Here is a 12,657-nt window from a genome sequence, read left to right as displayed (position 1 = left end):
CACACACACACACACACACACACACACACACACACAGAGAGGTCCTTTTCTCATACAACCAGCCTGGTATTTCCTGGCTCTGCCTGCGAGCTGTAAGCGCCTAATTACTCACAAGAAAAAGTAGAGCCAACGTTTGATCAACGCCTCAAACTGCAGCAGCTCCACGTAACGAGCAGCGAGACACATCCGTCCACAAAAAAAAAATAAAAAAAATACAGGAAACAAAACAAGAAACAATAAGTACATTAAAGCTGCACATTCCTGCCCTTTTCCCAGTGAGCAGAGGCCGGACAGACGGAGCTGTGATGTATGAGCTTCTTCTAGAAACTCACACGGCTGTGCCAGGCGCTGCTGCCAAATTCAACAACTTAACTCTGTACATGATGATGCAGACCGGAGGAAATGTTTGGGCTTCCTCTGCAAACACTGAAGCAGTTTGAAAAACTTTGCCCACCTCGGGCCTTTCTCATAGATGGGCAAGGAAAACAATCAGTCACAGACGCTGTGACGGTGCAGACAGGTTTATTTGTAGTGAAGAGAACATTCGAAAACTGATGATTAAATAGGAAATGTTCTGCACTGTCAGAGTCTGGAAGCTAATACTCTGTTTTGGTTTCATAAAATTGTGTGGTTGTTTTTCTCTGGATGTTTCAAATGGTGTGACCGGTAACCTTGGAGACAGTAGTTTGACAAAGTAATATAAATAAAACAAAATAATTCGATCTCAGCTGCTGCAGTTCAGATTACCTTGTCCTGTTTTTGCTCTACATTGTGTTATAAACAGCAGATGCAGAAGTTCCTTTCCACCAACAGTACAAAACATGATTTTTGAGTGCCTCGCTCCTTTTGAAGTCTGACGCCAACATCCCCACAAAAAGCTCGTCTTTTTTATTAATGGGGCTATTATTTATTACTTCACGGTAGCTTCGCCCATCATTGTCTTTATAATACGTCCTCTAAGCAGCATTGCGTCTTCAGGGCAGAGTTGCAATTAGAAAGTGATATGTGACAGGCCGGTTAGCTGGCTAGCTGGTTAGCATGCTAACTTCAGTAAACAAAAAGAAGTGATAGAAATAAGAGTTAACATTGGTATCTCCTTCCGTCACTGGAGACAGCCGTTGGTGAGTAAAGGAATGAAGTTCGATGCTGAACTCACAGCGTTTCTTCTAGACCGTAAGTTTTGCTGTTGTTACATAGCTAATGTTAGCATTAACAGCTGTTCACTTACCAAATAGCTCCTTTGAGTGCAATTAACAGAATGGCTGCGATCAACCAATCTGGTTAAATCATATTATTTATCTTTGTCTTTGGGATCAGTTTCTAATTATTTCACATTGTCCAGCCACTGACTGAAGTACACCACTGTGCAGGTCATCTCTGATTTTCCTAATGACCAGTTTTAATTTTCTACAATAAACTGCTTTACTACAGCGGAGTAATTTGTGTTCTTCCTCTGTATAATCTGCAGTGTCACTAATGCACATGTGCACACCCTCGCACTGTTTGACTCAGCTGCAGCAGAGACACATTTCACATCCTGACAATGGGCCTGATATCTGCACAATGAGATACAGTCACACTTAAACAAACCAGAACTACATTAATTCATCACCCATTGTTGCATAACGACAGTAAGAGTCCGGAGCCGTCAACAATTACACTGTTCAGTTTACAAAAACACAGCACCGTGCCCCCTTTGGCACACATTACTCTAACCTCACAGCACTTACAGAAACAGAAACACACACACACACACACACACACACACACACACACACACACACACACACACACACATAATAGGAGAGTGAGTGAACAGTACCATGGGGTATTTTAAGTGCTAGCTGGGTCTGTCCCTGCTGCAGACACCGAACCACTTCAGTGGGTTTGAATGAGCTGCAGGGGGGGGTCAACAAATCAGCCCCTGGGTTTTCTGTCCACAGCAGACTGGTGGTATTCAGACCAGGCCAACGCCACGATGGTCTGCCCTGAGCCATGACTCAGCCTCTGCAGGGTTTTTAATTTTAGACTTTCACTCAGGGTCCCCTCTCAGGGACAATGGATTTGATGTTATGTTTTTTTTAACATAAAGCACCAAAAAGAAATGTTAATCTGGCACCAAATAAAACATCACACGCAAGATTCACTTTGAAGATTGTGATCATTAGTAACCGTCAACATCAATACTGTTCAGAACGTTGTTTTACAGCACAAATGTTTTACAGACCACATTGAGAAAATGTTTTTGGAATAGTATTTCTATATAATTTACTGTAGGCAAACTGAATGTAGCGGCTGTTACTCAAGTGAAATTGAGATCAGCTGAGGTTTTATCTGAAAAATGTGCTTGATGCTTTGTGGAGGCGTCCCACAGCCCACATTTGGCAGTTATTTCATCTGAGAAGGGTCTTCCTGGCTTGAAAATAAAGATGCAATATTATTGTCTTGTGTGGAGGCTCAGACCACCTATAATTATCTCTGTAACAATGTCTAAATCAGCATGAATAAAAATAGAGAACCCCCCCCCCCAATATTAGCAGTAGTACCGCTTGGAAATGAACAGAAAAAGACAATTAGACTCAATCTTTTCCATGTTGGTTAATCCTATCTTCAATGCGCGCCTTCACAAACTATCCCCTTAAAAAACACCTAATGTTTAATCGCCACTGGACCTCTGTTAGTTTAAAAATTTTGGGTCTGGACGAGCAGAAACTGAGACTTTTATAAAGGTGGACGCAGACACCCTCTTCGCTTCCTGACTGGGTCTTATCAGTCGCAACTGCCGGACAGTAGTGAATGCAACATGGATAGCGACCAAAGGTAACACCACCAATGTGTTTAATCACTTGGAGCACAATCGCGTCGCCGAATATGAAGAGTGCATGACTCAAAAACAAAAAAACTGAAGCAGATACTCTAATAATAAAGAGTAGAAATACAGTTGTTACACAACAAAACCCTCAGCTTACAGCATTTGGGCTCTCCTTGTTTTATGCCTTTTAAAATTACATTTCCTTTGCTGAAGAGATACCGCATCAGCGTCCAGCCATAACCTTGAATGTCGCTGACTGATTGAGTGAGTGACTAAACTACACCACTGGCAGTGTTGACAACTTACCCCTTTTGTCACTAGATTTCCCCCTTTAGTAAAGTGTAACAGAGCCGGACACTTTAAAACACAACAGACCAACATCACAGATTCAGACAAAGGGATGACCGGGTCGTCTCAATGGCCAAACTACCCGATCAATTAATTATTTAGAATAGAACATATCCAATACCCAGCACTGGGTTCTGTCCTGGTGCATTCCCACACTAAAGGTTGAATATCACCATATTCCTGAAATTCTTTCTGTGCAGCAGGTGACCACTTTGGTATGTTAACTGCCAACTCTGCAGAGGAGCTATTTATACAGCGTGAGGGGGGAGGAGGTTAGCGCTGTTAGCGTAGCATTCCTCCGCTTTTCTTTTTTTTTTTTTTTCACATTCTGTAAAAACTGACAATAAAACACCCTTTGTTGGGTCTCAACCTTTGAGACCATACCTCAAGAAAATTTGGATTTGCTTCAGAGTCGTGCACGCACTCGTAGCAGACTGACGCTGACAGCGGCTTGTGTGCAAGCGTCCTGCTTTCCTGTGCATTCCTGGAGGGATTTTGGGAGCAAGAAGCTTCACTCTCTCCTGTTAGTCGTCCCAGGAATGTGAGCCGTCTGCAGGTGTGTGTTCAGAGCTGACAGCGTTTATTTCACACCGAGGCGTGGAAATCTTCTCTACATGTGCGTCCGTGTGAACGCAAGAGCTCAGTGTGTTTTAGAAGCGCGAGAGGAACAACTTTAAGGAGCAACTTAGTTTGGACATTTTTTCTTTCTCTCCCACACCACCACCTAATGTTTAACATTCCTGCAACTATATGAGAAAACTATGGTAACAAGCACAGATGAAAATGTGCTTTAGATATTTAAAAAAAAAAAATCTTTTTTAGTATTTGAATTAATTTCTGCTGATGATATTCATTAAAAAGAATAATTCATTTTGAAATATACAACTAATCTGCTGACTTTCTGTAGACTGGTATATCATGTGTTCCAAATGAACAACCACAAGAAAATTGTAAATAATAACCAGTTTAATAAACCTGAAACTGGACACCTCATCCACACTTAGCCCCATTGTGTCCCTGTCAGGCTGAGTTTTATTTAGCAGGGATGAGCACATACTGTTCATGATGCAGCCATGAGGCACTTGACATGTAGGGATGCATTTACTAACAATGCGCCATGGGAAAACTGACTTTGCCCACCTCCGACCCACTGACTACAATATCATCACAGTATGAGATTGGAAACAAGGTAAATATAAGATCTTCAAAATGCAAATTCACACAAGACACATCAAACATTAAAAAAAGAAAGAAAAAAACATGCTACTGCATTAAGAAAAGCACGCAAAATCACAATTAAAAATAAATGGAAGCAGGAAAATAATAATGCAACAAAGGGGTTTTGTTACCTGGGCCGTTGCCATTCACGTGCATGGTTTGAGCCATGGCTGCAGCTGTGTGCTCTCAGTCCCAGAACAAGACCTACTGCAGTCATGCAACTGCCATGCATCAAGTCCAGATTACCATGCAACCTGCAAGCTGAGACAAAACACAAAGGAAACATTTACTCACATGTCAAGTTAGTGATGAGAGTCAGCGATTACAGAAAGCTCTTTATATCAGAGCTCATACATCATCAACAGGGCTGCAACTAATGATTATTTTCAGTAACGATAAAATAAAATTCATGCCAATTCATTGTTTATTAACTGAGCAATTATTATACCAACACTAAACATCATCATTATTATCCAAAAATAAAGCATCATCACAGGTACAAACATTAAAAACACCAAGAAATTACAAACAAAACTTTGAAACAAAGGTTGTCACAGCAACACGACCCATTGACAGAGTATTATTTTTGCTCATGTTTTTGAACCTAAACAGAGAAACACTGACTGAGTGTGCATGTCAGGTCTCCATCCAACATGTGTTTTAAGTCCCGTTACACAACAGCCGCTCTTAACGTGGTCGGCGGCGCCGGCCTCTGCTTCTTCACAGGTGTGCGTGTTTGCGTCTGACATTTATGAACATAGAGGTTCCTGTGTGCACGGTTCTGGTCATTATCAATGGATATATTATGAGCAGAAACAAAAGAGCTATTCTCTCTCTCTTCTCATAAAAAAAATAAATAAATAAAAAAAAAAGAGGAGGCAATGTGAGGGGGAAAAAAATCGACTTCATGTGTCACACAGAGAAACCACTGATCTGTTAGAAGCATCTGAAGGGGCAGAGATGCAGACGAGGTTTGGTTCTGATAGATTCAAGTCAATAGGCCGAGGACGTCAAGCCATATTTACCTGCTCCCTTATAGCAGGTTACTGATCTGTCTAATTTACTCTTGTTCACTAAAACAGCGATTCCTAACTTTCTGTGGTCTGATGTTCATCCACACCGCCTGACATGTTCCCAAACACGTTCATTTGAACTGATTTTAAACTGGATGTTAACGAGCACTGCTAATAATATAAATCAAAAATAGATTGTGTTTCAACTGTTTATCTGTTACTTAACAGCCTCTATTCCAACCATTTATCTTTTACTTTTAGTTACTTTATTTTAAGAATGTATCCATTACTTTTAGAAACCATCTTAACTTTTTAGTTGATGAATTACTTTTACGTGTTCATTTCTGCAATTACTATTAGACCTACACCTATTATTTCACGTTTAATTCCTTTATTTATTTTTATTTTTTTACCTGCTATTTAAGTTTTCCTCATATCTTGAAAACTGCAGTAGTTACCCCCCTCCCCCTAGGGTACAAGTTTGGGAATAACTGAACTTAAAGTCAGTATATCAGGAATATGTAAGTGCTGTAATATCAACAATCCAGGGCTGTTTATTTTCATCTTTTGGGAATAAACAGTGTTGATCCCGACTGTTTAAAAACCAGGTTTAAGAAAATGTATACAACAAAAATACTGGCGAAAACACAGATTTCAAAAACACAATCTTCTGTGCGATCACTATTGTTTAACTTGTCTACAGGTTTCTGTTTAATTAAAAAGGCAATTAGTCGCATAGTCAGCAGGTATTTAATTTACTTTTTTGTCTTTACCGTATTGTTGTTTTTTTAAGGGAAATCAATAAAATAAAAAGAGATTTTCCCACACTAACTAAAATACTACATCTATTATGATATAGTTAATATTCCAAACAAACTGTACATTGATAAGATGATGTATGTTTGTGTGTTTTTGGCAAATCCAGGGACAAAACTGATAAATCTAGGTTTTTCATCAGTTTGATGCACAAAAGAACATTAAAAGTAGTTTTGCTCATTAATCTTCAATGCCCACAGCTGTCTAATACAACAAGGAACTAGAAGTGGTTCATCAACATCTACCTGTTGTCAGAATAGCACAACTGCAGATCAATAACAGTCTTCTGATACACACAGCGAGTCGGAGGGGACGTCTGAAAGGTCAGTCTCTCAATAGTTTCTTTTGCAGACGACCTTTCACTCATCTGCAGCACATGCAGAGCCTTGTTTACAGTTCGCATCCAAATAAAGAAGCGCGGCTATGTCATTAGGCTGATGTGTCTAAATCCTGACTGTCCGTCCTCCTGAGGGACTGATATAGACCTGACACAGAGAGGAGAGAGCACCGAACTGTTCCAGCACCCAAATAAACCACGTCCATGTTTCTGGAAAGTCTGAAGCCCCTCCTCCTCGACTGAGCTGCTGCCCCCCACGATTTAAATCAGCGACAACAAATTACTACAATATTCATTTCGATGTGAACGCCTCAAAAGTGCATTTTACGTGTGCTAATTAGGTTCATTTGTGTCTGCTGCTTTAGAGAACAGGAAGAGGACGACAGAGTGAATGTAGATCGACCAAAATAAGAGAAAGAATCAGTTGGAAACAATTTATACTTATGGGAAGTTTCATTTTAACACCTAACACATACATTGAAGTTACTAATGAGCTCAGCAATGGTAAATATAGCTAAAACAGCAAATATGATTATAGGAAGCACACAGATGTATCAATCATGATGCGAATATTAGGGCCCCGAAAAGCTGTATTTAGAGTCAACAGCCCCTGTTGACAACACTGTTTACAACCTTACATTTCAATTATGCTTTTAGCTGAATAAGCTGATTCCGACAGTAAGACGTAAAGGTTTAACCTCCTGTTAGTTGCAGATTTGTTGCACACAACGCAATTACAATTGTAAACTAGTTAAACTGTTGTGTAGAATTCCTACAGAGCCAATACAGTGGACAGCATTTTGATGTTTCTAGTCCAGACTGTTATTGTTATTGATTGAATTGACACTTCCTGTTATTGGTAACAACAATAAGTGTGCAGAAAAGATGAAAGGAATGAGCTGGACACAGACAAAGTGAGTCATGCCGGCTCTCCCGTCACATCCAAATGCAGCTTCGACAGTTTTAAAACATGTTGCAAACTTCATGCAAAGAGACTAAGAACATCAGACTGACCAAACATCTCCCAAGCGTCCTGCTCCATGGGCTGCCAGAACGCAAACCTGCAGGAGGGAGCAGGAAATCCTCAGATAAACCAACAGAGAGGAAAACTTAACTCAGATTATGTCCTTCCTTGTCATGACTATCATCATCATCATCATCATAATCATCATCGTCATCACTTATCCACCGAGTTCTTTAAGAAGCTGACAGATGAAGGTTGGGCACATTGTCCATCACTGGCTTTGAGAGCGTCATAGAAGCTAGCACAGGAGGAGATATCAAAATAAAGCTGGTCCATCAAAATTAGTGGTCGGCTGTAATATTTGAAGTTTTACATTCACAGCCATTATCGTTTGTATTTCATAAAAGCCATTTTTAAAAATGATGACGGTAATGTTAATGATCTATGAGCCGGATGAGATGAGTTCAATGCATGAAAGCAAACTGTGTGGAACCTTTAGAGTTTGATCTAGTTGACCTGCAGCTCACGGTGCCTCGCTGCGTCTGTATTTTCAGAATCCAAGAAAAAAAAGAAAAAAAAAAAAAAGAGCCCTCCTCTCCTGCCGGGGTTTTAAAGGACTCTTGTGGGCTTTTTCAATTCTTTTCTCTCAGTTCATGATCAACAAGCTGCACATTTTTACTCATTTTTTTTACTACTCTGTTCACTGAGACGTACTAGTGTTTCAGTATTTGTTTGGAAACCCTCAGGATAGTCTGAGTTCTCAGCTTGTTGCGTAATATCTCAGTAAAACTGGGCGGTCTCAGTTGAAGGTAAAATCTTTTTTTTTTTAGATTTAAATGTCACATGCATGAGTTCCTGGGTTAAAAGCGGCTCCGAGGATTATCACGTTACATTTCTGGACCTTTTACTCAACACATGTTTGAAAGAATTGATTCCAACAAATTGTTGTTTTTTTACAATTTCTTGTCCTGGGGATCATGTGAGGTCAACAGTGAAAACAAGGCGTTATTGCTGCAGGTCGAGGCCTGCGGGATCTGATGCACAGTCGCACCTACAGCAGACATACACAACAACAGTTGTGAGGTCACATATTTGTTTGGCTGTTACATGTTTTAACCTTCATTAAAAACAACAACACCCGAGATCTCCCATTCCAACAATCAAGCTCATGCAGCTTACCTGTAACTCTCATTCTAACTTCCTCCCACTGCCCGCAGGTAGCAAACACACAACTGACTCCACAAGCCCCCCGACAACGAGCCTATACCCAGCGAGCCCTCTGAGCGGGAGGGATAAGTTTCACGGCTAAGATTAGACGACTTCCTCAGATGACAGCCAAACGATCTGTGTCCTATAAGAGGAAACAGGACTTTAAGGCTGTTTGGGCAGAACCGACCCCGGCGCTGGGCCTCCAGGTGAAACGCATGGCAAGTTAATGTAGTTAACAACCTCCGGTCACTGTTCAGTCCCCCCCCCCCCCCCCCCCCCCCGCTGACCTTCAACTCGTGGCTGAAAAACAGCTAATGAGCCAGACAATAGAACGTAACGGCAAGCCTTTTCATACACAGTTACTTATTAACCAACAACGGCAGCGTTTTCCCTTCAGGCCTCAGCTGCTGCAGGTGCAGACCAAGAGAACAAAACAAAAAGCCAAAATCACCAAATATTAACTGGACTGAGCTGAACTTTCAAAATAAAAGACGTGTTTATCAGGAGCTAGATTACACATTTAGCTATTTAACAGTGAAAACGTGTTATGCACTTGTGTTAATTTAAACATTTTACATTTTTTACATTTGGATGTTTGGATACAGATCAATCCTACAATAATCAATAACATAAGCACAATAAATTAGATCTGAAACAATCTATATATTTTTAAACTGAATAGTTTGGAAGTTATGGACCATTTTCATGAACTTAGTTTAGCTGTTTTCACTTTTCTTTCTTTTAAAAAGACTAAATGATCAAAAAGTAATCATCAGATTAATAAATCATTAAAAAAAAAAAAATTCATTAGCTGCAACTATACCTTGTTCTTGTCGTGTCATACTTACTTGCTAAACTGCATTGCAAGTCATTTTTATTTGCTCATTAAACAACAGGAAATCACTAAGTGGAATAACACCAACATCCACCTGTTGCATCATCAACCATGTCCGAGCTGTGACTTTCCCTCCTTGTGTTGCAATAAGTGGCAACACACGTATGAAAACCCACATTTTATTGAACCACTGATGTTTAAAATAATTATAAAATTCACAGTTAAGAGGCTTTAACTCCTGTGTGTTCTGTTAAGCAGAGTGTGTCCAGTGTTTGCAATAAGAGCTGAAAACATTCAAACTGCGCCTCAACTAACAAGTACTTTCATTATTGATTAATCTGCGGATACATTTTTCCATTAATTTCAGTCTATGAAACATCGAAAAACTTGCTGAACTGAAACGTCTTCAAACATTTTGTTTTGTTCAACTTAAAAGTCTAAAAATAAATAAATTCAGTTGACAATGATACAAGTCAAAGAAAAGCAGTAAATTATCTCTCAAGAGGCTGAAATTTTTCTACAGTTGCTCATTATTTTTCTGCAAATTGATGAATCATTCCAGCTTTAACTCAGACAGTTAAATACTGTGGATCTAAACTGGCTGACAAACTGGTGCCAGAAGCCAAAACCTAGTAGTTGTCCCAGTCAAATGTGGCATTATATTACACAGCAGCATTGTTAATCTCCTGTAGTATCACAGTAGTATTTTTATTTCTGCTTTCTAGGACCTTGAAGGCATCGTTGAGCTTCTTAAGTAGCTGGTTTCATTGTGTTCACAGGGAAAACCAAACTATCAGTCTATCCTGGTGGCCTTTTAGACTAACCCAACGCTTTACAAATGAATGTTTCCATTTAGTCAAAGACAAGATAAAGACGCTATGACTCACCAGAACTCACAGAACAAACAGATGTATAAGTTGATCTTATCCAAGCAGAGCTCACAAGCTTTCCTTAGAAGTAAAATGAAAAAAAAAGAGGCTAACGACATTAACCGAGAAGAGCCAGAATAACTTGTTTTGTTCCTCTTCAGCTGTTACATAAATATGAAACACGCACGAATAGCGTCCAGTGACAGCCAGTGATCTGCAGTGACAGGTCAGGTCAGGTTCCTCCTCACAGATAGGTGTGTGCCTGTGTTTAAAAGAAACCCGCCTGAATGATTTATTATGATACGCGAGGCTTGACATGCAAGATTAACAAAAACAGATGCAAACTAACAGTGGAGCGGTTCAGGCGAAGCGACTAATCAAACAGTCGTATATCAAACTTTGTTTTCATGGTTAAACACTGTCCAAATCACAGAGCACACGGAAATAAAAGAGGCTCCTCAAATTATTCATTTGTTCCCTAGATTTTATACTTTTTACCCAAATAATAAGTTCTCATGAATTACTAATCAAGGTTCTGGAGCACTTCACTGATTGACAATAAATACAAAAAAAACAAGGTCTATCAAAGCAGAGCTGAAACAACTAATCAATTAAGCTGAAGTGACAGAAAATAAATTGGCAAAAAGTTTAGTAACCAACTTTGGGTTAAGCAAAACAAACAACATGAAAATCTAGGCCTCTGTAAATTGTGATCAGTGTTTGTCACCATTGGACATGTCGTTAATCACATGATTACTTGAATAAGAAAATACCAGGCAGATGAATTGATCTGTGAAACAACCATTAGTTGCTGAAGGAAAGCGTGTGACTCATCAGAGCAACTGAACTAGTTCAACAACTCAAAGAAAACAAGATGTCTTGGGCTGCAACCTCGCGATTATTTTCATTCACTTATTCCACCACTGAGCCAAACAATCAGGGCTTTTATTGTGAAAACATCCATGCAGGCCTAAATGGCGCGCAGTGTGTCTAGACCCATTTGTCTGCTGTATAAACTGACCACCTAAAGAAAAGTCACTTCTTGACAGGATGTGGTGCCACTGTTCACATTTTCCACTGTGAAAACACACGAAGCTCTGTCTTTGTTAACTTGTGCGTCAACAGTAAACGGCATGAAAAGTTGAGACGGGACTGTAAAGGTTGCAAACCCGCTGCGCTGAATATTCAACAGGCTTGTTTTTCCCCTAATAAAAGCTGGGGCTACAGCTTTTAATGGAGGGAAACAGCCTCAAGAGAAGCTGGGATACTTTTATTCAGAGAGGATTCAGTGGTATGAAAACAAACTGTTTTGTGCAGCAGCATGTCGAGCATTTATCCTTCTGTGGATAATCGACATGGTCGTGCACGGTTCCTTTTCAGTAGCGTGCAGGAGCGACAACCAATGGGGAAAAAAAAGACAACAAAGTCCTTTGTAACCAGACAATTACTGTATGTGTCTGCGCTGGTAGGAACAGTGCTAACGTCTACATGTGTGTGTCGGCATAATTGCAGAACAAGCAGTGGCTGCTTGTCGTCTCAGCTCTGCATCTGGCCCTCGTTAGGAAATGCCTTTGAAGCTTTGTAGGAGAATCTGCTGTGCCGACTGTGGAGAAGACGTGGGCCGGGTGAGGAGGTCAGACGCCTCAGCACTGACGTTCACTACCGTTTGGCAGCGATGGCCGCCGTGCTGACCCTGCCTTGTTCTGTCCGATGGTTCGTTTCCCTTTGATGTCCTGCGTGAGCCTGCTGTGTTCAACTCTGGAAAACCAGGCTCAAAGCCTTTCAATTATCCCGGTAAGGAGGGAGGAACTTACAGAGCTGAAATGATTTTGTCTTGTACTTTATGAGTTTACTGTCAGGAGGGTGGCAGTCTCTAGAGAGGTCACAAGGTCAGAGGAGGAAAAGGAAACACTTCCAGCTACACCCAAGTGGCTAAAAGTAAAGACTTCCCATCTTTAGGAGGATGTGGAAGCTTTTTCTGAGGCAAAATAGAAAGTTAATAAAAACTTACTCAAATTAGAAAATAAATTTCAAAAAGCTGGAGGGAACTCATGCAAAAAAGCATCATTTATGGTCATGGGTCAAGTCAGCATGCTCACAACGACTATGTTAATATGTTGATTTTAGCCGTTTTAGCAGTATTGGTTGATTAGAGTTTAGTATGTATAATGTTCATCACCTTAATTTATTGTGTTAGCATGCCAACAATACAATAAAAAGTACAGATGCTAATGTC

General features: G+C 40.2%; 1 protein-coding gene across 4 annotated transcripts in view; it reads right to left on the bottom strand.

Moving 5' to 3' along the window:
• kank1a (KN motif and ankyrin repeat domains 1a) overlaps positions 1–12,657 on the bottom strand; it is a 56,708-nt gene that overhangs the window by 20,408 nt on the left and 23,643 nt on the right. For 3 of the 4 annotated variants that reach the window (XM_056376217.1, XM_056376216.1, XM_056376218.1), the window contains exon 2: positions 4,510–4,639. In XM_056376217.1, coding sequence (XP_056232192.1) covers positions 4,510–4,546 — 37 coding nt within the window. In that variant the 5' untranslated portion in view covers positions 4,547–4,639. Of the gene's footprint in view, positions 1–4,509; positions 4,640–7,558; positions 7,603–12,657 lie in introns of those variants that run through there. The other variant, XM_056376219.1, reaches the window with a different exon arrangement.

This window comes from Seriola aureovittata, chromosome 5, assembly GCF_021018895.1.
Source record: "Seriola aureovittata isolate HTS-2021-v1 ecotype China chromosome 5, ASM2101889v1, whole genome shotgun sequence".
In the NCBI taxonomy this organism is placed as follows: Eukaryota; Metazoa; Chordata; class Actinopteri; order Carangiformes; family Carangidae; genus Seriola; species Seriola aureovittata.
Note: the sequence above shows the minus strand (reverse complement) of the source record. Positions and strands in the feature narration are given on the sequence as shown.